Genomic DNA, 27,195 nt, shown 5'->3' on the forward strand with positions numbered 1-27,195 from the left:
TCTACATCCTACACAGACTGAAATATGACTGAAATGTTGAAACATAAATTCTCCGTTAAAATCCAGTGCAGTCCATCACTTTCATAATGAATATTTAATGATTTTAAGTGCCTTTTGTCAGTCATGTCAGAGGTATTCTACAGTAAATGGGCTCAAATAGAAGGCTCCTATCAGCGTCTGTATCAGCCTCCACATCCGAAAACACACCACAAACCATATCCCAGAGATAACATTTCACCCTAATCCAATGACGGCTGCCTTTAGTCTGATGATGTAGACTCTGAATGTCTCCATTAAACCACAGTTGCTTATGACAGGGCAATAATGGACTGCCACTGGACTGGAGGGGAGACTTTGGAGAAAGGTGGAGAGGAAAAACACGGAAGAGGAGGAGGAGAAAGGATGGTAGGATGTAGGAGATAACAAGAAGGATGAGGGAAGCAAGTGGAGGAAAACAAGCAAAGAGTGCAGAGGAGAGCAGTTAAACACGCAGGAATGAAAAGCTAAGAGCAACAGGAAGTCATTTGGAGGTCGCCAGTCAGTCTGACGACACGCCGTCCAACGGGTGGACATGTAGGAGACATGTTCATGTTCACGTATGTCCAGCTCTATCCTCGTTTAACCCTGTTTTTATCATATGTCCTGGATCATCTCAACTGACATCCTCTATAGAAGCTTTATCTTCATTGTAACTCTGCCTTAGCTCCTTAAACATCTACAACAACATTTGACCCTTAGATTTAACTCCAATCTGTGTTTATAAATGGGGGCGTAGTCTGCAGTGAATTTTAGATATTATACAACTCTGCCATGAAAAAAAAAAAAAAAAAAAAAAAAAAAAATCAATCAATGGGGTTCATACACATTTTTCAAAGTCAAACTCACTTTTCAAGCATGTTTAATTAAGGGTCATTTTCAAGTTTTTCCGGCGGTACCTTATTGCTGAGGTGAAATACATACCTACAGGAATATATACTCTTTTTTTTCCCCACTTTTTTAAATCACAATAATGTACAGTGTATTATGCTATAGACATCTAAACAAAAAGTTTAAAAATTAAAAGGAGAACAAAGTTTTATCCAAAAAAAAAGCAAAGCTACTTGGCGTTCTTCAGATACGCTTTGTAATGCTGTAAGTACGGACCCTGAACCCAAATGCAGAACTAGGAGGCAGATATAAAAGTTCAGTTTATTTGTCACAGGTAGTACAGATAAGTAGGTAATGAGGATAATTAACAAGATCTTGAGGACAGCGGCCAGGGAGATCCTCTTTGGATTCGTCCTCCGGACTAAGGACGCGAACCCTCGGTATGGCTCAGCGTTTTGAGTCAGCACTCCGACTAGGGAAGAGCAGAGGGAGGTCAGGGACGAAAACAGGTCATGCACGGGTAAGCAATCAGCCGGGCAACAGGACATAAGGAAAAGACAAGGCTCAAGTACCAAAAAGTCAGACGAAGAAGTCAAAAACCAGGAAGGCAGACAAAACCAACAGGGAGCAGGCAAACAGGCAAAAACGAGATGGCAAAACAGGTCAAAATCAGGCAGGCATACAGACAGGATCAGAACGCTGGTTAGTAAACTACAAGAGATTACGAACTGGCGTCTGAACAGGGGAAAAGACAGGACTTAAATACACAAAAGGGAGGGAAGACAATGAGACACAGGTGGCACAAATCAGGGCGGAGTCAGGTAATCAGGGAAAAGGTGAACACGATCAAGGAAGGGAAGTAAAGACGACAGACAAGACACATGAGGAAAAATTAACAAAATAAAACAGGAAGTGACAGACAAACATGAAAGACAGACAAAACCAGACTAACGTCTGGTGGCAGACTTGACACACTTGCACTGAGACAAAGATTAGAATAGAAATATACCTGGAGTCGACCTGAGAATATCTGAGAATTTTGTTTTTCATCAGAAAGTTTTATTTTTCTAAATGTATGACCTCTCTGTAAGTAGCTTTGGCTTGACATCTAACCTAACAGAGTTAATATTAAAAACTCATCAATCACATCACAGAGTTATAATTGCAAGCACTTTCAAGCACTTCAACTAAAATGCAAGCACTTTTCAGACCTTGAAAACACAACATTGAAATTCAAGCATTTTCAAGGATTTCAAGCACCCATACAAATCCTGTATCAATCAATCAATCAATCAATCAATCAATCAATCAATCAATTGAATTTTATCTATATAGCGTCAAATCATAAGTTATCTCATGACACTTTACATTTAGAGCTGGTCTAAACTAGATTGAATAAACCACCAGTTTCCACTATCACCCAGTATTATATTTAATCAAAAAAACAAACAAAAAAAAACTGTCAACCACAAAGGACATTCCTTAAAAATGTTAAAAAATGTACCTGAAAATACTGTTGCATCATGATTTTTCCAATATAAGGAATTATTTATTAAAAAAAAAACAAAAAACAAAAAAAAAACTTGTACTTGCTGGGTGTCAGGAGGTTCAAGGAGGTAAATATACCTCATCCAAGGTCATTGTGGAATGTTTTATCACAGAAACTCCATCCACTATGGAAAATAAAAAAAAAAAACAGTCCCATGTATGTAGTAAATCATCATCATAAACAATTTAACAGCCTGTTCCGTCCTTAAGCGTCAGTTGATGTGATATTTAAATCAATCATTTTTATTGTGTCTTTAGTATTCATTTTGTTCGCATGTGGAAAAGAATGCTTCAGAGTTTGTTTTTTTACTCCATGTTGATTTTTTAAAATAATTATACAGTCTACTCTCGTTATTCCGCCAACTTCCGTTCACGGCCAAATTGGCGGTATAGCGAAAATGGCGTTACAACGGGTTGTGTCCATAATGTGCATGTCTTTACTATATGATGTCTATGCTGCCTCCGTTAACCCGTTCTAATTGCGTTTCTAAATAAATCTTGATTCTGTTATGTTGTAAGGGATCATTTAAAGTGGGGAAACATTTTAAGCATTATTATACCGTGTCGGGAAATGACACCCCATCATCTTGAGACTTTGGCTTAATCCCACGTCCTCTTCTCAACATCCTGACCTACTGAGTGTTCTGCGATAAATGAACGGTGGCCGTTCCGTAGACCTACTCGTAGCTTGTCGTGATCAGCGTCTGGCGCGTTTGTTTCAGTGCATTGTTAAAATTTATGTGTACTCGATGGCAATCACGCTGGCGGTATAACGGTCGGGAAATCAATGGTATAAGTGTTGTTTGTGCATGGAACTGGGCTGGCGGATGGCGATAGGCGGAAATGGCGGTATAATGGCGGGCGGTTTAACGAGAGTAGACTGTAATTGTTTTAATTATTTTATTTTCAAGCTTCTGAATTCTTTATTGTGTTTTCACCAAGAATAATGATTTTAAACCACAAATAACTGCCTGTTTATATTTTTAACTTTCACAGAGGAAGAAAAATCAACCTCAAACTTAACATGAATTTTTTTTTTCATGATAATTTGTTAAATCAACAGGAATGGGAAGTCTGACAAGCGATGGGTCTTATGTGTCATATAATGCATGTTTTTTGTTGTATTTTATTCATAATTAGTTTGTAATTAATTTGGATTTTTTTATGTAATTATTGGAACTTGGCACAATTTATTATTCACAAAGGAACAGACATCATCCTCTGTTTCCAAGTATGTTCTTCTGATTTCAGCGCAAAAACAGTCAAACAGAGAGCATCGTACTCCTTTCCAATTCACTCATCTTTAATTAGATTGTGCAGTAACTGATCTGCAGGATGGAGCATGAAGGAGGCGTAGAGAGGGAAATACTGAGGTTCAGGGCTGCAGATCAGGTCAAAGTGATTTGTATTGATTTTGATATTTTCAACTGATGTGAGACAGACACAGTAGAAAACGCTGCTGTCCTCGGCCTTCCTGTCACCCATCTTCATCACCATCATTAGATTACCTTCCATCACCATCATCACTCTCTTCTTTATCTTAAAGATCACATCCATTCATGTGGTTGAAGCATTAACACAGACCACAAACCACTTTGTGGAAACTAATGGGAATCAAAAATTGAATAAAGAATGACACATATTCTTCAACCTCCTGATGTTTTTTTCAGCTGAGGACGTCATCTTATACCTCAAAAATTAAAACTTAGAATAATAGTTCAATAAGCATTAGAGAGTTGGATTCATTCCTTTTTGAAATAAAATGTATGCACCAATATTCATCTGTTTTCAACTACAATGAGACAGAGTTTTTAAATTGATTTTCATCCACACAGTGAATCATGTGGAAACAATCCAGGCTCAGTTTAGATGTAAACTGAAATAAAAACCTATTTAATGACCAACACGTCTGCTCCAGTGTGTTCAGTTTCACATGTTAAAGAGCCAGTTAATGATGGTTAATGGTCACTTCAGACTCAGCTGCTTATCAGTCCCAGAAATGACACATTAAATATTTTATCATATGTAGTAGCATATTGATGTTTTTGAATATTATGAAGACATTTTGTGTAACAATGTCATACATAGTTTAGTAAATCTGGACAGTTATTTATTGATTAGAAATAAATTATAGCATTTATTATATTAAATATTTCTCCACTTCTCACAGTAGCTACACTGGTCCATCAGTCATTGAAAGACTAATGCCAGGAAATAGACAGGTCCCAGGAGATAATAAGAGAGACCTCTATTGTCAGTGTTTAAATGCATTATTGAAAAACAACAAAAATTTGTTTAGCAGCTTTAGTATTGATGGCAAAAATTGTAAAAATATTGAACAATATGTTGGTACAGTGGCAGACGATTCAATAAATGTCTGATAGTTTCTGAAATGCATTACATTGTGTCGGTAAAAATGTGAAGAAATATTAAATACAACACACACTTGTGCAGAATTAACATCAACTTGTGTCTCATTGTGATTCTTACCCATAATGCCTCAGTACTGCCCATTTCTGCTGTTGACATGTAATCCACATATAAAACCAACTTCAGGGGTCCAAGGATGTCCTGGATTTGGGATAATCATTATCACAAAAAGTAGTTTATGCTGAATTTTGACAACTTTTTACAAAGTTTCTTCAAAACACTGATGTTGTAATACCTGTCGTCTCACTTCACAAACTTATTGTATCAGTCTAAATCAGAAAGAAACTAACTACAACTCAGGTCTTCTCTTTTAAACAGCAGTAACAACCAGACTGAAGAGACTATTGTCAGCCTTCTTATATCCCATCCCAACCAGGGTGATAGCCTTAATAATAATGGATTAAATTTCTTTAGTGCTTTTCAAGGCTCTCACTCAACACTCTCACTCTGGTGGTGGTAAACTACGTTTGTATCCACAGTTCCCCTGGGGCAGGCTGACGGAAGCGTGGCTGTCAATTAATGCCAAACGGCCCCTCTGACAATCACCTGACATTCAGATGCATTCATACACCAGTGTGGAGGCGAGGCGGGTGAAGTGTCCTGCCCAAGGACACGACAGCACATGACTAGGATAGAGCAGGATTCAAACCACCAACCCTTTGGTTATTTGATGACCCACTCTACCTCCTGAGCCATGGCTGCCCGATAATAATAATTATAATCTATATCATAAAAGGGAAGTAGACTTTGTGCATCTGGAGCATCACACAAAATCTAGAAAGAGCTGACTGTTGCAGTTTCATATTTATGTATTTCTACTCAAGGAAGAGACTAGCAAAAATGACAACTTGATAGGAACAATATTTTGGGATGTAGTAGTAATTCTGGAATACAACACCCTTACAATCATGTTGCTATGCCCAGAATCCTACAATTGAAGTAGGTTATGTCACAACAGATAAACAATTGGGCCATGGTGTCAAATTTCCTGTGCAGAAACAGACATGCCAGCTGAGAGGTTATTCAACTGAAAATGCCAGTGAAATTTATCAAGAAAGTAAAGGAATGAACTGGATCAGAGGTAAGTTTATAATCTACCACATCTGGAACCATGGTTCGCCACAGGTCAACACGCTAGTAATAATAATTGTTAAACCCAGCTCCACTAGGGGTTACAGCAAGTTGAGGCAATAACTAAAGAAGCCTGGAGGTAGCAGGTGTAAAATGCAATTTTCTTTTATTTATAGCACTTAGTCTGAATACTCAGAAATAAACACAGAGCAGAAAGAGGGCCAAGCAGGCACTGCCAAAAAAAATCAAAATGAAGCTATCCTACCCTAGGCTAGTGGTGAGCCCAAAAGAAATATATATAAAAGAGATATATAAAAGAGAACCACTATATATAAAAGAGAACCACTTTGAATTAACCAAACAAAGAACAACAACAAGGAGGGTGCAGTGTCTGGTGGCTAAACTAAAATAGACGAAGGAAAACCTAACACAAAATAAAACAACTACTTCTACTCTAGAAGGCCCCTCTTTTTAAAGTTACAATCTTACAAAGTTTTACAATTAATATAACACAGGCCAAAAGGGCAAAACAAAACACTGCACTCACACTGTGTAGTAGTGGGCAAAATCTACAAACAAAAGAAAGCTCAATAACAAAAACTCTCAGCAGCTGGTGGACACACTCAGGTAATGGAACAGAACAAATTCAGTAGAATAGACAATCAGAAAGCTAGTCTTAAAAATATTTATCCAAAATGAGCAGTCGGAGTTCACAACAAGACACAGGCAGAATGATCTTACACAAAGGCTTCTGAGGCAAACTGAGTCATGCACACACTACAGCGGCCCAGAGCAGTCAGTTGGAGGTGGTTAAATAGGATGAGTTTGTGGGTGGGGCTCAGGTGGGTGCTGACATCTTCCAATCAGCTTTCTCCACATCAGAGGAACAGAGGAGGGAGGAAGGAAGTTTGGAGGGCCAGAGTCAGCCTTTAACAATATAAGCATAGGCTAAGACAGACTGACTGGAGATGAGGCAGGACAGCTCACTGGCTGTAACATAATAATAATAATAATAATAATAATAATAATAATAATAATAATAATAATGATAATAATAATAATAATAATAATAATAATAATAATAATAATAATAATAATAATGGGTGACACGGTGGTGCAGTGGTTAGCACTCGTACCTCACAGCAAGAAGGTCCTGGGTTCGATTCCAACACCAATTGACGGGGGGTGGGACCTTTCTGTGTGGAGTTTGCATGTTCTCCCCGTGTCTGCGTGGGTTCTCTCCGGGTACTCCGGCTTCCTCCCACCATCCAAAGACATGCACTAATAGGTTAATTAGTTAATCTAAATTGCCCATAGGTGTGAATGTGAGAGTGATTGTTTGTCTCTATATGTTCAGCCCTGCGATGAACTGGCGACTTGTCCAGGGTGTACCCCGCCTTCGCCCCTATGTAGCTGGGATAGGCTCCAAGCGACCCCCGTGACCCTAGTGAGGATAAAGCGGGTTCAGAAAATGAATGAATGAATGAATGAATAATAATAATAATAATAATAATAATAATAATAATAATAACTTTTTTTTTTAATTACAAAGGCTTAATCTATACTGTGGGAGAGTTTGAACTCAGTCCATGGTTCTTCTGTAAAGATCTGTACGTATGTGGTTGATGATGATGATGATGATGATGATGATGAATGAACTCACTTGTCATTTTCATTGTGGTTTTGTGGATTTGGATGCATCACAGAGGATGAATATGAGCGACACGTGGTCCGTATTTATGCTGTTGGAGACACTTCAGCACCTTGGACAGTGAACGAAATGTGAATTAATGTTTATAGACAAAAAAGTCACAAACAGATGATCAGTGACATTTATCCTGTTACTTTTCAACTGGTGTTGCTATTCCAGCAGAGAAGAAACAATGACTCTCTGTAGAAATCCATTAAAAAAAACATAAGTCCTCCCCCACCCCACACCACGTTACTGTCCAAGGATAGAAATACTGAGGAAATGAAAGAACAGAATAGATCAGTACGACCATTTGTCTGTTTGGTGTTAAATTGTTACACAAAATTGTAAAGCATGATCATTAATACAAACTATTTTAATTCCATGAGTGTATTCTTTATTACAATCAATTCATAATTATTGAGTAATGCCCCAAATAAAGGAGGAGGACTTCTAGATCTGTACTTGATGTGTCCATCCTCCTTCCCAGTGTTCAACAGAAATGTGAAAGCTTATGTGAATCAGCCACAGCTTGAAATATGTATTATAAAGTTTAGACATTGTGGGCTTAGTTTTGAAATGGATTTATGAATTTACCAAATTTTATATACATGATAATTCAACCTCACTGGATGTCTCATCAGGTCTTCTTCCTCCTGTGAGTCTTCTTTCTTCTCTGCGTTGAATGTGTTCATTCTCATAGATCTGAAAATTGTCCAACTGATGAAGAAAGAATAGTTTAAATGGACATTGTTCACCAAAGATACTGAATTGTTTTCAACATAAAAAAAAAAAATAAATAAAAAAAAATAAAAATAAATATATATATATGTATATATATATATATATATATATATATATATATATATGTATATATATATATATATATATATATATATATATATATATATATATATATATATATATATATATACACACACATACATATATATACATATATATATATATACACACATATATATACATATATATATACACACACACACATATATATATATATATGTGTAATACTTTAAATACAAATGTTTCATTGTGTCCATTTCTGTCATGCTGATGTCTTTAATCTGAATTCATATAATACTTCTCACTAAATATTACTAAATTACTCAAAGTATTTTAAGTAACTTTCATTGTGGACCAGTGTGTCCGTCACTCACCTCTATTGTCTCTGGAGGCTTTAATTCTGTGTTGACAGCCTGGGTTTTCTTCGTCCTAAGGTTAATCAAACAATATGTCTCTTAAATGAAAATGAAGTAAAGGGAAATTAAAAGAGAAAGTGAAAAATGAAAAATGACTGATGCTGATTACTTTTATGATTGTACCTGATCCACAGAATCAGGAAAATCAGAGGCATGAGAAGCAGAAACACCAGAACCAGCCTGATAATATTCATTATGAACGTTGCCCTCTCTGTAACTAGATATAATACACAACATATGGCCACTGCATTAGATTTAGATTAATTTTTACTTCTTCAAGAACTAGAGTGAAAGCTGAAATGGATGAGAAATGTTTTAAAAGGAATGACCGACCAGACATAGTGATCAGATGTGAGGTGGAGTTCTGTCGTCCTCTGCTGTTCTGGGCTTCACAGTAATAATTCCCACTGTGTTCAGATCTGATATCAGTGATGGTGAAGTTCTGTCCTGATGCTTTTGGTGAGTCTTCATCCTCCTTGTACCAGGTGTATTTAGTAACAGGTGGGTTTGCATCACTGGTACAGGTCAGAGTCACTGAACTGCCCTGAACTATCTGACCAGACGGACTCACGGACACAGAGGGAAGTCTGGGAGGATCTGGAAGAGATTTGACAGAATGAATGAATGAATGAATATGGTTCCTTTGTTGCTGTATGATGTGTTTCAGTGATTTGCATCCTTTGCTGCATCAGACTCTCCAGAGAACAGAGGATTCTCATTGGATGTGTCACATGACACTAGACATATTCTACAAAGTAAAGCATTTTACTCACATTTCACATCAATATAAATGTATTCTGACATCTTCAACCCCAGACTGTTCTCAGAGACACATGAATATGATCCAGAGTCAGAGGAGTTGATGAAGCTGAGGACAAACTGCTGTCCTTCACCTCTTGACTGAAGTCGATTATTTCCTCTCTTGTACCAGGTGTATTTAGTAACAGGTGGGTTTGCATCACTGGTACAGGTCAGAGTCACTGAACTGCCCTCAATGATTTCACCAGAGGGACTGAAAGACACTGAAGGAACCGTTGGAGCAACTGGAGAAGAAAACATTAACAAAACATTTTAGGATAAAAATCATAGTAATATTTGATTGAGACACTGGTCACTTATAGAAACTATAGTTTGAACATCTCTCCAGTACACAGAGAAATCATTTGGAAATCCATCCAGTCATGTTACACTGCATTAGATAAAAACCTCCACTAGATGGCGACATGTTAGAGGAAGACTGTGGAGTAAACTCACACACTGGAGGGGAGGAGAACATCTCATAACCTTTAACAGCACAGGAAACGGTATCTTCAGAGTACAAATAGGTGAAATAGGAAGATGATGTTTCACTCTGAATTTCCTGTCTGTTCTTGAACCAGGTGTATTTGTAATTGTCAGGTAGACGACAGCTGCTGTGACACCTCAGCTCTACTTGGACACAATTAGAATTCCAGCAGGATGATGAACTGGTCACATGGACCTGGAGATCTGGACATGTTATGAAAAATAAATAAATGTTATGTTAAATGAACAATTTAACCAACACACAAGAAACTACACATATATACAGATTTAAACTATAAGATGAATGTATTTCTGTATTTCTGAAGCATTTACCTGTGACAGTCAGAGTGACTCCAGGTGAACCAGTATAATTTCCACCAGGTTGGTTTGTTATAAACCTGAACTTGTACTGAGCTGAGTCGTTCTGTCTCAGGTCTGAGATTCTCACTAAACAGCCGTTCTTATTGTAAGGATAATACACACGACCTTTGTACTCTGACTCTGTTTTCAGATCTACAGGTTTAATGTCTCTATTAATAAACCAGAATGTTTTCTCAACTTTAGTTTTCTGTTTCCTTATCTTGGATGGGTATGTGTAGGTGCAGCTCATGTCGACTGTTGATCCTTTTAAGGCACAGATCTGAGTAGAAGTGTAAGTCACTCCCCATCCATTCTGACCCTGAACAACTGTAACAGAACAAATTAAAAAACAAATATAAGACAATGGATAAATCAATTAAAAGATCATCATTGTGGTTATAGAAAAGGGTAAACTGGATGAACCTCAAAAACAGACACTTTAATCTATAATCACTGAAAAACAATGCAGTTGTTCAAAGATATCAGCCAAAAACCTTTAATAAATCATCTGACATATTACATTAATGTAGTGTTCAGCTCACAAACACCTGAAGTCTTATTATATTTAACTCTTTATCCTCATATCTGTTTAATCCATCAGATGATCAGTAACACCATAGTTATTATTGTTGGAGTCTGATCTGTTCTTGGTTTGTTTCCTCTGTTCACTCTGTGGTCAGATGGATGCAAAGAATAACACAGGATGCATACAGAACACAGAGGTGTTAGAAACTTTACACAGCAGCTATGATGGAAAAAAGAGAAGTTTATTTAGTTTGTGACCATCAGATCAATAATAAACTTAATTTGGTAAAACTACTGCACAGTAAAACACTAGAATATGGTAAGAAATAAAACAGGAAATCTTGTATTTATACAGATGTGAGAAACACAAAAACTGATCTAACATTTTTTACATCACAGTTTCTCCATCAATACATCTGACGTTGAAAAGTTTTGTTCTGAAGTACATTTGAGTGATTTATTGATTAGAATACTTTTAAACGGCTTAGGATAATGGTTCTAACCAAACCAACACATGTTAGAACTCATTAAGTTATGAAAAGCTGCAGATCTCATCCAGAAACAAAACTGTTGTCATTTACAAACCAGAAAAACTGACAGATGTTTTCTCTTCACACTCTTAATATTTAATTTTCACAACTAAAATCATTCCATAAATATAAAAATAAGATATTCAGTACCTGTAAAAGAGAGAAGAAAGACAATAAATCCACTTGCTGATGTTAAACTCATCGTTGCAGCTGCTCTCATGTTGCTGCCTGACTTCAGACAAATTAAGAGATGTTAATAAGTAAATACATTCACAAAAGTGACATAACCTCAGTAAATAATTAAACATACTGGAATAGGTGTTTTCTTTGACAAGATGCTTCTTCTCTGTGGTCGCACTGAACTGAAGGCGAGGCTGTTAAAAGGCTCCGTTTCCTTCCTGTTTTCTTTTTTTTTTTTTTTTTTTTTTCTTACAATAGAATACATGCCGAAACAAATATTATAGGTCCCCTAACCCCAGGACAGAATGGCAGCTCCAGAGAGCAGAGAATATCCGCTTAAAGACCAAAAGCGTATACTAGACACAACACACACAGCAAATTTGTGGAGTAAAATAATCTAGAGTTAGGTAAAAAAAAGTGAAAGAGTTAAATTTCTCGAGTTCATTCTGTAAGTTTAACTCCAGCTTGTGTCTTTGATGGTGTCATTTTTTGGGGTAGATTTACCAGGTGTTGAGGAGCATGATTGAACCCCATGATGGGTGTTGTTGATTTCTGAACAGAGCAACAGAGAAGACCAGTGTGCTCATGGACGTCATGAGGTGTCGTATAAGTACCATTTTACTTCTGAAACAAGGCTATTTATTAGGCTGGAAGTAACTTTTCTGTCAGCTCTGTCAGTATCATAATGTGTATATTTCTGTCCAGACCAACTTGCTAACCAGCTGCTAAAATTAGCTCTTGCTGCAAACTTAGAACATCGAACTTTAGCTCGATGGCTTCTTGCATTGTAGTCTTAGGTAATTCATACAAGAGTTGAGAGCAAAGCTATTGAACAAATAGTAACTGTCATGATGCAGTCCTGCGTTGCCACAGACCCCTCCCTAAGACTCATTATCAACTTCACCTGCTGGCACCTGTCACACCTGGAGCAGATCTGCATGAGGAGCCCCTAGAAGCGGCTCCTCTGCTCTGGTACGGTGCCAGATCATTGCTGCCTCTGTCATTGCTTCATGCCTCCATAGACATTCATCCCATTTCACTTCAGAGCCATAACCCGGACACCTGGAAAGCATTTCATGCAAGAGCACTTTATAAGAATCTATATAACATGTGTTTGAGCACACTTAAAAAAAAAACAAACAAAAAAAAACAGTTATTATATGTTTTTTAGCATTTCAGAGTTCACATAAAATGAATTCCAGGCGAGTGTTGTGTTTTAGTCTACATGAGATTAGTTTTTGTAACTCCCAGAAGAGGTTTTTTTTTTTTTTTTTTTTTTACTGGAAGCTTGAAGGAGGGAAGCCTTTTTATGTTACACTCTGGTTCCCCTAGCCTGGGGTGTAACATAAGTGAATATATGTGTGTGTGTGTGTGTATTTTTTTTTTTTTATATCAGCAGAAAGATGAGTAGTAAATACAGTTTTTTTCCTTCTATTGTACACAACTATTTCATGGTCAGGTTCAAGTATGACTTATTATTTTTCCCAAATTTATCATGTTGGACCCTCCCCTTGGCCTGTATGACAGTCCTATGTATCTGGATGGTAGCTGAATATTTCACCAGGAAAGGTCACAGTAACTGAAGCTTGAATGATGAACCCATTTTCAAAACTGATTCCAAGTCAGGTCAGAGGATTTATTTACCCATCACTTTGAGTGACTTCAGAAAACTAGCTGTTGCCCCTGATGTGATGGATTTTTCGGTGTGATTCTGTAACCTTAAATCATATAATACATTAGAAAAATTAAGTAATTATCCGTGTTTGTCAGAAAAAAAAAATTATATTCATTGTGAAATACAGTATAGAAAGCAGAGTTCTTTTTCAGTGTGTGTGGCTCTGAAAAGAGCCTTTTGGGTCTGGTTGTGGTTCTCCAGCTTTACTTGGCCTTGCCGGCCTTCTCGGTCTTCTTGGGCAGCAGAACCGCCTGGATGTTGGGCAGAACTCCTCCCTGGGCGATGGTCACTCCTCCCAGCAGTTTGTTGAGCTCCTCGTCGTTGCGGACAGCCAGCTGCAGGTGACGGGGGATGATACGGGTCTTCTTGTTGTCACGGGCGGCGTTTCCTGCCAACTCCAGGATCTCAGCGGTCAGATACTCCAGCACAGCCGCCAGGTACACAGGGGCTCCGGCACCCACCCGCTGGGCATAGTTCCCTTTACGGAGCAGTCTGTGGACACGGCCCACGGGGAACTGGAGTCCGGCACGGGAGGAGCGGCTCTTAGCCTTAGCTCTGGCTTTTCCGCCGGTTTTCCCTCGTCCACTCATGATTAAAGTTTGTTTCAAAGTCGAGATTCAAACAGAAGTGTCTGCTGGATCCACCAACTCTCCAATATATGCTTCTGCTGAGCGCGCGAAGATGTGTATCCACCAATCACATAAGGGGGCAGACCGCTCAGATATTTGGCGGTTGGTTTGAAGGAAATTTCCTCCAATCAGCAGCTGACATTTAGGCGGGGGCCACTCCTCTGGGCGGGGCGGACGTTCAGGATGAGACTATGACCAATCAGGAGCCTGAGATCTGAAGGGGCGTCACCGTTTCCGTTTAAGACCAGTGTGTGCCCGCTTTAGTCACACATTTGCTCTGTGAAGAGAAGAGACAAACCATGGCTAGAACCAAACAAACTGCCCGTAAATCCACCGGTGGCAAAGCCCCGAGGAAGCAGCTGGCCACCAAGGCTGCCCGGAAAAGCGCCCCGGCCACCGGCGGCGTGAAGAAGCCTCACCGTTACAGGCCCGGTACCGTGGCTCTGCGTGAGATCCGTCGGTACCAGAAATCCACCGAGCTGCTGATCCGCAAACTGCCCTTCCAGCGTCTGGTCCGAGAAATCGCTCAGGATTTCAAGACCGACCTGCGCTTCCAGAGCTCCGCCGTCATGGCTCTGCAGGAAGCCAGCGAGGCTTACCTGGTGGGGCTGTTCGAGGACACCAACCTGTGCGCCATCCACGCCAAGAGGGTCACCATCATGCCCAAAGACATCCAGCTGGCCAGACGCATCCGCGGAGAGAGAGCTTAGACTGTCTGCTCCTACAACACCACGGCTCTTTTCAGAGCCACCACATGTTCATAAAGACACACTTCTACTAAACCTTCACATCTGGAGGAAAATATTTGTAGATTATTTTGTAACGTTTGTTCCTGTGGAGAGTTGCTGCATTAAATTATATAAATGACAGGGAAGTCACAAAGGTGCACTTCTACTCATATAATTTGGCTCTTGTCAGTGTCTTATCCTTTTGGATCCCAAATTAGAACTCTGTATTATATGTAGACACAGCTATTTAATATTTAAGGGTTACTGTATTATAGTAGTTTTTCCTCTTGTGTTTGGAACTAAAACTGAAATTTTACCTTTTGTTCAAGATATCACATCCAGAGAACTGTTTCAGTGCCAGTGATCAGTCTGTTTTGTGAGTAAACCTACTGTGAAATAGAAATGATAATGTAATGTTTCAAATCACAGGCTAGAAAACCCTGAACACAAAATAAAGCTCCCAAACATCCTGTAGGAGCCATAATTTGAAAATTTGTCATAAGAACATCTCAATAACGTACATCTAACAGCTATCAGTTTAATTTATGATCCTATATTTTACTTAAGTTAACAGACATTTGAGTGTCCAAATGAAAAGTCAAAGTTAGGAGACAATATAATGCAGCATGAGATCTCCTGAACATACACACCACAAACTGAGTAACACACACCTTCACTGAATATGACAAAAACACCACAGCGTAAACAGAAAACAAACACTTTACTGTTATTTTTTTTGTGCAATTCATGAGTTAGTGAGAACTAGATCCATGGAGGAGCGTCTTGGTGTCCCGGTTCACCCCCCCCCATAGCTTTCCATCTGGTCCAGGTGGAAAGCTATGCTTTCCATCAGGTCCGACAAATAAATTAATACACATTTGCACTCTTTTGCTGTTTATATTTTCTTCAATGCTGGCGAATGTCATTTTATTTGACTTCATTAATGCCAACTCTCATCACCGCGGTCGTGCCCTCCAGGAAGCCGGGCTACAGGCTCCGAGCGCCGGTGTACTTGAAGGGCTTGATCCGTGCACGAAGCTGGGCTTGGAGGTCGGAGCATAGCTTGGTTCTGAGTTCTGTCAACAAAACTAGTTCCATGATCCGTAATCGGAACCGATTACGAGAACGGAAACAACTTCACGCTCCCGTGAGAGGTTTTCAGTGGCACAGGTAGAAGGAGCTCCTGTTGGATCAGGGACCACTGTCCCACTGACACAGAGAAACAGAGCCGAATTTTTTATTTTTTTTATTTTATTTTTTTTTCAGAAAACACTGTCTCGTAAACTCAGAAAAACAGAGCAAATTTTTTTTTTTTCAGAAAACAGTATCTCGTAAGCTCAGAAAAACAGAGCAAATTTTTTATTTTTTTTTCAGAAAACAGTATCTCGTAAACTCAGAAAAACAGAGCCGAATTTTTTTTTTTTTTTCAGAAAACAGTATCTCATTAATTCAGAAAAACGGTGCCGATTTTTTTTTAAACTTATTTTTTCTCATAATTATGAGATAATTATCTCATTAATTCAGAAAAACAGAGCCGAAATTATTTTTTGTGGGAATGCAATACGCTTCCGTAAACATGACTGCATGGATTTGCAAATGATTTCTCTGTGTACTGGAGAGATGTTCAAACAGTGGCCGCTGCTCGTCTTTCAGAGAGGGGAAGCTCATCATCAGCTTACATTAAAAAAAAAGTCAAGTTATTTAAACATAAATTCGGCCCTCCGTTCCTTTTTAAGAAAATGGTCAGTGACCTTATCGTACCAAGTAAACAAGAAAACGATGAAATTATGTTAAATTGAAATAAGGAAGTACAATGAGTGTGTTTTATTTACAGTGCAAGAAATGAACAAGTAATTTCGTAGTGGTTTCTCTCTTGATTTCACAGCAGAATGTGTGACGATATTAAACTGAACTCTGTCAAGTGAAGGAGTAGATCTCAAACTAGCTGTCAGTCAAACAGGATTCAGCCTTTCGACTGATCCTCCAATCAGCATGTGGAAGCCTAGCATCTAGCCCGGCCGAGCTCCGCCCACAGCTCCATTCACCTCCAGAGACGCTGAGCGTCCGGGGGCGGGACAACATCGTGGCATTTATCCAATTACCGTCCAGTTTTGAGGCAACGAAAAAAACTGTTCCATGAAGTCCCATAGACGCCGAAGTCACATGGATGCCGAGCATCTATGGGCAAATGCATTGACCATAGATCGTATGAGAAAACAGCGCAACAGGAATGGATGAGAAGTTAACAACATCGAGTCTGTTGATTTGTGATAAAGCTGATTCTGAACGAACTCACCTGTGAGATGAACGTGTTCTAACACATTTGTAGTCAATGAAATGTCAACACAACTGTACATATTTAACCATTTAATTTTCGTAATTTTAGGGGAAGCTGGACTTCCCTTGCAGTCTATGAGAAATCGCCACTGTGTTCAAACTATAATTTCTATAAGTGACCAGTGTCTCCACCACTTCTGTCCATCTTGTCTCCATCTGTCAGCTTTACACTTTGGTGGGTCATGAGCGGTGGAGTCAAAAATCAAACATTACTATGATTTTTATCTTAAAATGTTAATGTTTTCTTCTCCAGTTGCTCCAACGGTTCCTTCAGTGTCTTTCAGTCCCTCTGGTGAAATCGTTGAGGGCAGTTCAGTGACTCTGACCTGTACCAGTGATGCAAACCCACCTGTTACTAAATACACCTGGTACAAGAGAGGAAATAATCGACTTCAGTCAAGAGGTGAAGGACAGCAGTTTGTCCTCAGCTTCATCAAGTCTTCTGACTCTGGATCATATTCATGTGTAGCTGAGAACAGTCTGGGGCGGAAGATGTCAGAATACATCTATATTGATGTGAAATGTGAGTAAAATTCTTTATTTTGTAGAATATGTCTAGTGTAATGTAACACATCCAATGAGAATCCTCTGTTCTCTGGAGATTCTGATGCAGCAAAGGATGCATCTGCAAATCACTGAAACACATCATACAGCAACAAAGGAACCATATTCATTCATTCATTTATTCATTCTGTCAAATCTCCTCCAGATCCTCCCAGACTTCCCTCTGTGTCCGTGAGTCCGTCTGGTCAGATAGTGGAGGGCAGTTCAGTGACTCTGACCTGTACCAGTGATGCAAACCCACCTGTTACTAAATACACCTGGTACAAGAGAGGAAAGAATCAACCTCAGTCAGGAGGTGAAGGACAACAGTTTGTCCTCAGCTTCATCAAGTCCTCTGACTCTGGATTATATTCATGTGTAGCTGAGAACAGTCTGGAACAGAAGATGTCAAAGTTTGTTCATATTGATGTGAAATGTGAGTAAAATGCTTTACTTTGTAGAATATGTCTTGTGTCATGTGACACATCCAATGAGAATCCTCTGTTCTCTGGAGATTCTGATGCAGCAAAGGATGCATCTGCAAATCACTGAAACACATCATACAGCAGCAAAGGAACCATCATCCATCCATCCATCCATTCATTCATTCTTTCAAATCTCCTCCAGATCCTCCCAGACTTCCCTCTGTGTCCGTGAGTCCGTCTGGTCAGATAGTTCAGGGCAGTTCAGTGACTCTGACCTGTACCAGTGATGCAAACCCACCTGTTACTAAATACACCTGGTACAAGAGAGGAAATAATCGACTTCAGTCAAGAGGTGAAGGACAGCAGTTTGTCCTCAGCTTCATCAACTCCTCTGACTCTGGATCATATTCATGTGTCTCTGAGAACAGTCTGGGGTTGAAAATGTCAGAATACGTCTATATTGATGTGAAATGTGAGTAAAATGCTTTATTTTGTAGAATATGTCTAGTGTCATGTAACACATCCAATGAGAATCCTGTGTTCTCTGGAGATTCTGATGCAGCAAAGGATGCATCTGCAAATTACTGAAACACATCATACAGCAACAAAGGAACCATATCCATCCATCCATCCATCCATCCATCCATCCATCCATCCATTCTGTCAAATCTCCTCCAGATCCTCCCAGACTTCCCTCTGTGTCCGTGAGTCCGTCTGGTCAGATAGTGGAGGGCAGTTCAGTGACTCTGACCTGTACCAGTGATGCAAACCTACCTGTTACTAAATACACCTGGTACAAGGAGGATGAAGACTCACCAAAAGCATCAGGACAGAACTTCACCATCACTGATATCAGATCTGAACACAGTGGGAATTATTACTGTGAAGCCCAGAACAGCAGAGGACGACAGAACTCCACCTCACATCTGATTGTTGTATCATGTGAGTGTTTGCATTTAACTGCACATATACTCAGAAAAAAAAACCTAAAAACATGGAGTCACACTTTGTATATGTTGTTGAGCTTTTTTTTTTTTTTTTTTTTTTGCACAAAGTCTTTTTTATTGGTATTTATGCAGGGACTCTACAGAATTGTGTTTCAGACATGAATTAATACTAACAAGAACAGTCCCCACCCCTCACTTCCCACCCATGTTACAACAGAACCCCACCCTTAACAAAATAAATAAATAAATAAATAAATAAATAAATAAATAAATAAAAAAAAATAATAATAAAAGGGTCACTGTACCATTTAGCAGATATGCTTTAATTTCTCTGTAATAAAGGTCTGTCTTACTAAACATCAGTATGGGTGACATCCATCTTCTCTAGTGCATTAGAAAAGGTTTCCATATATCATAGAATTTCTGAACACACCCGGGTGTTATTCTACTAGAGGGCCCTCTAGTAGAATAGCAGACTTTCTCTAGTGTCAGGTGGTGTAAAAGGTCACTGATCCACATCTTAAAGGTTGGAGGCTGTTTCTCCTTCCACCTACAAAGTATTAATCGTCTGGCAATGAGAGATGCAAAGGCTATCATATTCTTTGCATGTTGGTTGTGATGAATGGGTTGTGAACTTATTCCGAATATCGCAGTAGTGGCAGACGGCTCTATACATGTCTGTAAAACGTCTGAGAGGGTTTTAAATATTGGATGCCAGAAATTATCTAGTTTTGAACAGAACCAGAATGTATGAGAGAGGGTGGCTGGTGTTTGTTTACATCGATCACAGATGGGATCAAAACTCGGTATAATCCTTGCTAGTCTCACTTTAGACCAGTGGAGGCGATGTACAACCTTAAATTGAATAACTGTGTGCGGTAAACAGATTGAAGAGGAATGTATTCTATCTAAAGCCTTTCCCCAAGTCTCCTCAGGGAGTTCTAGCCCCAAGTCTTCTTCCCATTGTTTTTTTAATGATATCAGAGGTTCCAAATTATGTGTATTTAGTAGGGAATAGACTTTCCCAATAGCCCCTTTGGAGCCTTGATTAACTGTCAGAATGGTGTCTAAGAGGGAATGTGGTGGCTGTGATGGGAAGTGAATGAATGATGCCATTATGAAACTGCGAAGTTACAAAAATCTAAAGAAGTGAGACCTAGGAATGTTAAATTTTAACATTAACTGATCAAAAGATGCAAATTTAGTGTCAATAAAAAGGTTTTCTATTGTAGTAATTCCTCTATTGGTTCATTCATTGAAAGCTGTGCCTATAATTAATGGCATGAATTGATGTTTTTTTTTACTATTGGAGCACAAGTGGGCAGGTCTCTAAGAGAGAAAGCTCATCTAAACTGTGTCCAAATCTTACAAGAGTGTTTCACAATCAGATCTGAGGTTAACTTAGATATCAATTCCAAAAGAGGGAGTTTTGAACAGAGTAATGAGTATAAGGACGTTTGAGGACAGGAGAATTTTTCCATTCGCAACCACTCTGGTGAAGTGTCATTAGATGGGGATTCCTTCCAATACAACATAGATCTCATACTGGAAGCCCAGTAATAGTACTGAAAATTAGGGAGTGATAAACCTCTGTACTGATGATGTTGTAAAATATTTTTTCTTATTCGAGGATTTTTCTTATTCCATATAAACCTTAATATTAATTTGTCCACAGATAAGAAAAAGGATTTTGAAAAAAAAAGATAATTGTAGGGGAATACACTGGAATAGATACAAAAATGTGGGTAGTACATTCATTTTAATCATATGAATTCGCCCTCCCAGTGACAAGGGAAGTAAACTCTATAGTTCCAGATCTTGTTTTAGACAAGTTAGTGGAGGAGAAAAATTTGCTTTGAACATATCTTTAAAGGCATGCGCTATCCAGATTCCTAAATATCTGAATTTTTGTGGACTGACTTTAAGTGGAAATAAATCAAAGTTATTTTTTTTTTTTAGCTGTCACATTTACTGGCAAAATTTCACTCTTCTGTAAATTAATTTTACACCAAGATATTTTGCTGAATTCCTCAAGTAAGTTCAGGGTGTTCAGCAATGTATTTAAAGGGTTGGACAGGTATAAAAGCATGTCATCGGCATATAGGGACACTTTGTTTTCTGAACCATATCTTTGAATACCCTTTATACTGGCTTCACCACGAATCGCCAAGGCTAACGGTTCTATTGAAATAGCAAATAGAAGAGGAGAAAGTGGACAGCCTTGTCAGGTGCCACGGTGAAGAGGAGAAAAATTGTTGTTTATTCGGACAGCTGCTAATGGAGAAGAATAGAGAAATTTAATCCAAGAGACGAAGCGTTGACCAAAACCAAATTGTTTAATAGTATAGAAGAGATAGTCCCACTCCACCTGATCAAAAGCTGGTAAACTTGTATTTCCTCAAATTACTGGCCATTGCCTCACCAGTGTCGCAACAAAAATGCTGTGCAATAAAAAGCAGTTGATCAAAAATGTGTTTTGTTGTTTTTTCACTTTTATGCGCTGCCAAAATAAGGCTTTTTGGGTTGAATTTCAGCAGATCGGGTTCTCTTTGTTGCCTATTCCATTGCCTGCTCACTAGCGCCCCTGTTGAGCTTTTTAATGCACATTTGTAAAACATTTTGTAGAGAAAGCCAGGGCATTTTTTTAAAGACTTACTGCAGTTTAAAGTTTTTCTTTGTATTTGCATCTACAAATTTTATCACATCATCAAGTCTGTTTAATACTGTGAACATTTGCTCTGTTGCTCTTTTGTTGTTTTTATCTTTCAGTGTTTTCTTCTTTTTTCAGCCAAATGGAAATCCGTAGCAGCTGGAGTGACTGTTGCCGTTGTCCTTCCCATAATCCTTATCTCTGTCTTCCTATTAGTCAGGTAAATTAAATTTCACCAGTGAATTCCCTTGAATTCATGAGCCATGGAACAATTTTAATATAGTTTGAACCATCAGCCATTTCTTCAGTTTTTTAAATAAAACCCAAAAGAGTATAGAAGCATTGAAACTGTGGTGCTTTTGGAGAACTGCTTTCAGTTCATGCTGGGAGGAAAAGTAGTTCTGTTGGGGGTTTAGTGACTTTCAGTTTATACATGGTAAGGCCAAGACCTTATGCAGTGCATGGAAGCTATTCAGCTCCTTGGATGTTTTCCCCTTTTATTGCTTGTTTAACTATAATGATAGTCAAAGTAATGTAACATGTTTGTTAATAATCTACCGAGAGCCCCCTCTCGTGCTCTCAGGTCAGCAGATCAGCTGCAGCTTGTGGTTCCAAAAACTAAAAAGAAGCTTCGTGGGGACCGTGCCTTTTCTGTTGTCGCCCCAAAGTCGTGGAACCAGTTGCCCTTAGTTGTTAGACAGGCTCAGTCTCTACCTGTCTTTAAATCACATTTAAAAACGCACTTTTTCTCATTAGCTTTTAATCAGTGAGTGACATGTCTGTTTTTTTTTTTTTTTTTTATGCTGTTTTTAACAGATTTTAATTTGTCTTTGTTTTTATGATGTTTGTATTTTGTTGTTCTTAGCCAGCTCAACACCCTGTGTTTTCACTAGTTTTATTTACTTATTTAATCCCTTGTTTTATGTTTGGTGTACAGCACTTTGGCCAGCTGTAAAGTTCTTAAAGTGCTTTATAAATAAAGTTGGTATGGTATGGTATGGTATGGTATGGTATAATTCACCACAAAAAACAACAACAAAAAATAAGTAATAATAATAATAATAATAATAATAATGTCCAAGTGAAGAAGTTTCTACAAAGTAACGTCAATTAATTAAAAACACATGGCATTTAATTTATAATGTAAAACAAGTAATTGAATATTCTCCCTCTTGAAATTGACTGGTCTTATTCACCAGAGGTTCAGTGATAATGATAATATTCTCACAATAGTGACCTGAGAACAGTGAATGTGTCTGAAGTGATTATAATATAAACATATCTGTGTCTGGAAGGTTCAGTATTCATAGCTACTAATACACTTCAAATATAAAAGAACACACAACCAGCCCTGACAAAAGGTTATTGAAAAGCGCAATTGTAGTTTGTGTAATTCACTAAATATCCACACAGAACACACACATCAAAGCAGAGAAATGATAAGGCTCATCTATAAAAGTTCACTGTCGGTTTAGATTGTATAGACCAATACCACCTACGTTATCAATACCTGAAGTAAACTGATACACCACCATTTTGGAAGGCAGAAGTGGAGGCATCAGAGTGACAGACTGTGTGTTTTAGCAGCTGATTTATCAGTGATATTTTAAATGGGTTATTAGTGACAGATTATCCTTTATATATGGTACACTATTTTCAAACTCTAAACCCTGATGAAAGGCAACATTATGCTGAGTAACTGGCTGTGGTTCACGGTTCATGGTTCACGGTTTATGGTTCACGGCACGACCTGGACGCAGAGGCTGGCCGTTTTGTTGAGCCAGAACACCGGACCTTGGAGCCGTGCCCCGCACCCAGCCCTGTTTTAGCCCCGGGGCTCGGCACACAGTTCGGGCTCCGTGTCCGGCCACAGCCGGCCCTCGCGCCAGAACCACAACTCAAGAACCGCAATATGTACCAAAGCGTGGATAACCTGTACCGTTGCATCCCTGTTGTTCACTACTTTTAATGGTTAAACATAATATCCTGCCGACAGGTGACCGTAGGTCTACTACCATATTCAGTACTCTGTCTCTGGGCACTGAGTTCCTTATATTTTTCTCCCTGGTTGGTTCAAACAGAGGGGGTCCTGTAGAAAGACTTCTCACCATGTCCTGCTGTGTTTGAGCAGCCTATTACTGCACAAATGTTAACCATGACTACAATTATTAAGTACAATTATCTGGCTAAGAAGCCCGGCACTGCTCTTTCTAGTTTGTGGGTTGCCTTCCAATATGGCTGCATAACCATAAATCACGTGACCCATGACGTCTTGTGGCATTGGTCTATTCACCGTTTTATCAGACAGCATTTTCTTTTGGTAAAACTCATTTAGAGATTTCATTTTCTTTTTTGTCAAACAAATAAAAAAAAGTAAATTTTTACCTTTACATGTTTCGGTGACACCTGTAGCCTTCCTCAGAAAGGTCATGTGATGTTACTGTGATGTGTAAGTCAGCTGTTTATTCAGGAATCCCAGACAACAGGGGATGATTATGTCCCCTGCTGTCTGACATCCTATGGACGACAGCATCCCAGGTGTGGGATAAGGTGTAAAGATCCCTCATCCCTGTTCATAGTCCTCAGGGCCCGTTTTCTGATCCCTCTGGCCTCCCTAATCCAGTGGTGGTACTTGTTCTGGTTCTGTAAATTGGCTTCAGAGTCTGGTTTCAACCGGCTCTATATGTAAAGTGTCATGAGATAACTTTTGTAATGATTTGGCGCTGTATAAATAAAATTTGATTTGATTTGATGCTTTCTGATCAGATGACCTTGGCTTCTTCCCAGTTCATAATGTATTTTTCTGTTTTGAAATGATCCATTATGACTGATATCATGTTCTGTTGTTCTGCCTTTTCTTTGGTTTTGTGTGTGCTCTGCTGATGGCTCTTTCTCATATTCTTTCTTGTGTTCATTTTTTCTTGGCCAAACGCTCTTCCTGTTTCTCCAGCTTGTTACACGACAGACAGAGTATTTTGTAGACGACGTTGTAATGTTTGGTATTATACCAATAACTCGACAGGATAACTGAGTTTTCGAGTAGCAACGAGTCAATCATTTATTATACTTCCAATGCACTCTTCAGACTTTCAACCTCGCTTACATACAGGAAGTTCTCTCCTTCCGGTTCCCTTCATAATAAGACAACAATACACTATGTCCCCCTTCTTAAGTTTTTTTTTTGTTTTGTTTTTAAACAATGTGCTAGAAGAGATTAGCAACTAACATCACAACAGCACTGACAAAATGTATCACTTAATGTTGATTTAATTTCAATACCAGTTATAATAACAAAGATAGATCAGTGCAGCTAACTAAGCAGAACTAAACAAAATTTCACCATTTTTTTCTTGAGCTCAGTGGCATCACAATATAAGATTTTAACATAATAAACTTAACTTCAACAAAGTCAAGTTACTCTCTGAATCTAAGTGGAGCGTTAACCAGTCTACCTGATCTAGTACGATAGAGTAGTGTGAGTGTCGAAGCATCAGCAGCGTCACTGTTTTGAGTTGGTGCTGAGGATTGTGTATGCGTAACAACATCAGCAGTCAGAGTGCTATTGCAGCCAATTTCCTTATTACTAATGTTCTCTTCAGAAGCTGGTGGAAATGCCTCTTGAGCTGTCTGTCTCAGGTGTGTCCTGTTACGTCTGAACTCTCTCTCTTCAGGTGTGCAAACAACATAGGAGCGTGGCTGATCATGTTGTCTCACGACAACCCCGGGCCTCCATTTGTCTCCTGATTTCATCCTCACATTCTCTCCAGTGTGCAGCTCAGGCAGCCGTTTAGCAAGACGATCATAATAGCTTTTTTATTTCACCTGCTTTTCTTTCAGTTGTCTGTGCACACTGAGTGCCCTCTCAGGAGTGAGTAAAGAGGTGGATACTGGCAGTTTTGTCTTTAGTCTACACCCCATCAGTATCTGGGCAGGTGACAGACCCACACCCTCTGGCGGTGTATTTCGGTACTCCAGGAGAGCTATGTAAGGGTCACCAGCATTACTCTGAGACTTTTTAAGCATCTTTTTAACTGTTTGCACAGCACTTTCTGCCTGTCCATTAGACTGCACATAATCAGGGCTCAACATCACGTGTCTGAACTCACAGCTTGCAGCGAAACATCTGAAATCCTCACTGGCATATTGTGGACCATTGTCAGAAATTACCATGTCAGGGATCCCATGTCTAGAGAAGATGGACTTCATGGCTGTTATCACTCCTTTACTTGTCGTATTGCTCAGCCTCTGGGTATTTGGAGAAGTAGTCGACACACAGAAGAAACTCTGAACCACTGCTGTGAAATAAATCGGTACCAACCTTCTCCCATGGTTAGTGTGGTAAAGGGTGTGAAATTAGCTGCTCCTTTGGTTCTTGCTCCTGTTCTCATTGCAGACTGCACATTGTGCCACCACATCTTCAATGTGTGCGGACATGCCAGGCCAATATAAAACATCCCTGGTCCTCTCTTTGCATTTGATCATGCCCAAGTGTGACTCATGTATTTTATCCAACATCTGTGGTCGTAGCTGCAGTGGTACAATGAGTTTCTCTGCCTTGAACAGCGGTCCTGAGACAAAACTGATCTCCTCCCTGAATGTCCAAAAGGGTTGTAAGCTCTCTGGCACAGCAGATCTGTCTCTAGGCCATCCATTCATTGTTGTGTCTTTTAATTTCTGAAGAACCTCATCCTGAGCCGTTGCGTCTCTGAACATTTTCAGCTTTTCATCTGAAATAGGCAACTGTGGTATGAGCCAATTCACCTGCAGTTCTTCTTCCATAAGATCCTCTTTGTGCTCATCAAGATAAGCACGGCTCAGTGTATCAGCAATGTGAAGCTCCTTCCCTGGTTTGTAAGTAACATTCACATTGTATTTTTGCAGACGCAGCAACATCCTTTGCAGTCTCATTGGAGCTAGATGCAATGGTTTCCTAAATATGCTCTCCAATGGTTTGTGGTCATTTTTGACTTGTATTTCTCTGCCATATAGATACTGGTGGAATTTTTTGCATCCATACACAATGGCCAGGAGCTCTTTCTCTATTTGAGCATATCGGCGTTGGCAATCTGTGAATGCCCTTGATCCGTATGCCACGGGTTGTCCATCTTGAAGTATCACAGCTCCAATGCCTTCAGAGCTGGCATCCACAGAGAGTGTCACAGCTTTGTTGACATCATAATATTTCAGTGTGGAAGCTCCTGTGATAAGCTTATTGAGCAGTTCAAAGCTTTGCTGTTGAGGGTCCTCCCAGTGCCATTCCGTTTCTCCCTGCAGCATCTTCTGAAGCGGTGCAGATTTCTGACAGGTTAGGGATGAATTTGGATAGATATTGGACCATTCCCATAAACTGCATTAATGATTGTTTGTCAGTAGGTGGTGGCAGCCGAGTAATGGCTCGAATCTTTTCATCATCAGGCCGCAGTCCGTCTGCACTGAGTGTGTGACTAACGTATTTGACTTCAGTCAGTCTGAACTTGCACTTGCTTTTGTTGAATCTCAGTCCATTTTCATCAGCTCTTTGCAGCAAGTTTTGTAGCCTCTGATCATGTTGCTCTA

At 39.2% G+C, this 27,195-nt stretch overlaps 4 protein-coding genes across 4 annotated transcripts; 2 read left to right on the forward strand and 2 right to left on the reverse strand.

Moving 5' to 3' along the window:
• Nucleotides 1–7,967: 7,967 nt before the first annotated feature.
• LOC115438945 (B-cell receptor CD22-like) lies at nucleotides 7,968–11,859 on the reverse strand. Its single transcript, XM_030162868.1, has 9 exons — nucleotides 11,836–11,859; nucleotides 11,676–11,757; nucleotides 10,444–10,797; nucleotides 10,081–10,314; nucleotides 9,600–9,869; nucleotides 9,160–9,423; nucleotides 8,950–9,043; nucleotides 8,785–8,839; nucleotides 7,968–8,326 (listed from the first exon to the last, which is right to left on the reverse strand). Exons 2-9 carry the CDS (start codon nucleotides 11,743–11,745, stop codon nucleotides 8,210–8,212), a joined length of 1,458 nt encoding a protein of 485 aa, XP_030018728.1. The 5' UTR covers nucleotides 11,746–11,757; nucleotides 11,836–11,859; the 3' UTR covers nucleotides 7,968–8,209.
• Nucleotides 11,860–13,562: 1,703 nt separating this feature from the next.
• LOC115411277 (histone H2A-like) lies at nucleotides 13,563–13,970 on the reverse strand. The gene has a single exon (XM_030123392.1). The coding sequence runs from the start codon at nucleotides 13,968–13,970 to the stop codon at nucleotides 13,584–13,586; it is 387 nt and encodes a 128-aa protein (XP_029979252.1). The 3' UTR covers nucleotides 13,563–13,583.
• A 335-nt stretch (nucleotides 13,971–14,305) lies between these two features.
• LOC115412241 (histone H3) lies at nucleotides 14,306–14,793 on the forward strand. The gene has a single exon (XM_030124671.1). The coding sequence runs from the start codon at nucleotides 14,309–14,311 to the stop codon at nucleotides 14,717–14,719; it is 411 nt and encodes a 136-aa protein (XP_029980531.1). The 5' UTR covers nucleotides 14,306–14,308; the 3' UTR covers nucleotides 14,720–14,793.
• A 2,512-nt stretch (nucleotides 14,794–17,305) lies between these two features.
• On the forward strand, nucleotides 17,306–25,383 carry LOC115417439 (B-cell receptor CD22-like). Its single transcript, XM_030131363.1, has 6 exons — nucleotides 17,306–17,597; nucleotides 17,784–18,053; nucleotides 18,245–18,514; nucleotides 18,721–18,984; nucleotides 21,778–21,859; nucleotides 25,311–25,383. Exons 1-6 carry the CDS (start codon nucleotides 17,306–17,308, stop codon nucleotides 25,381–25,383), a joined length of 1,251 nt encoding a protein of 416 aa, XP_029987223.1.
• The last annotated feature ends 1,812 nt before the right edge of the window (nucleotides 25,384–27,195 follow it).

Source organism: Sphaeramia orbicularis, chromosome 1 (assembly GCF_902148855.1).
Source record: "Sphaeramia orbicularis chromosome 1, fSphaOr1.1, whole genome shotgun sequence".
Classification (NCBI taxonomy): Eukaryota; Metazoa; Chordata; class Actinopteri; order Kurtiformes; family Apogonidae; genus Sphaeramia; species Sphaeramia orbicularis.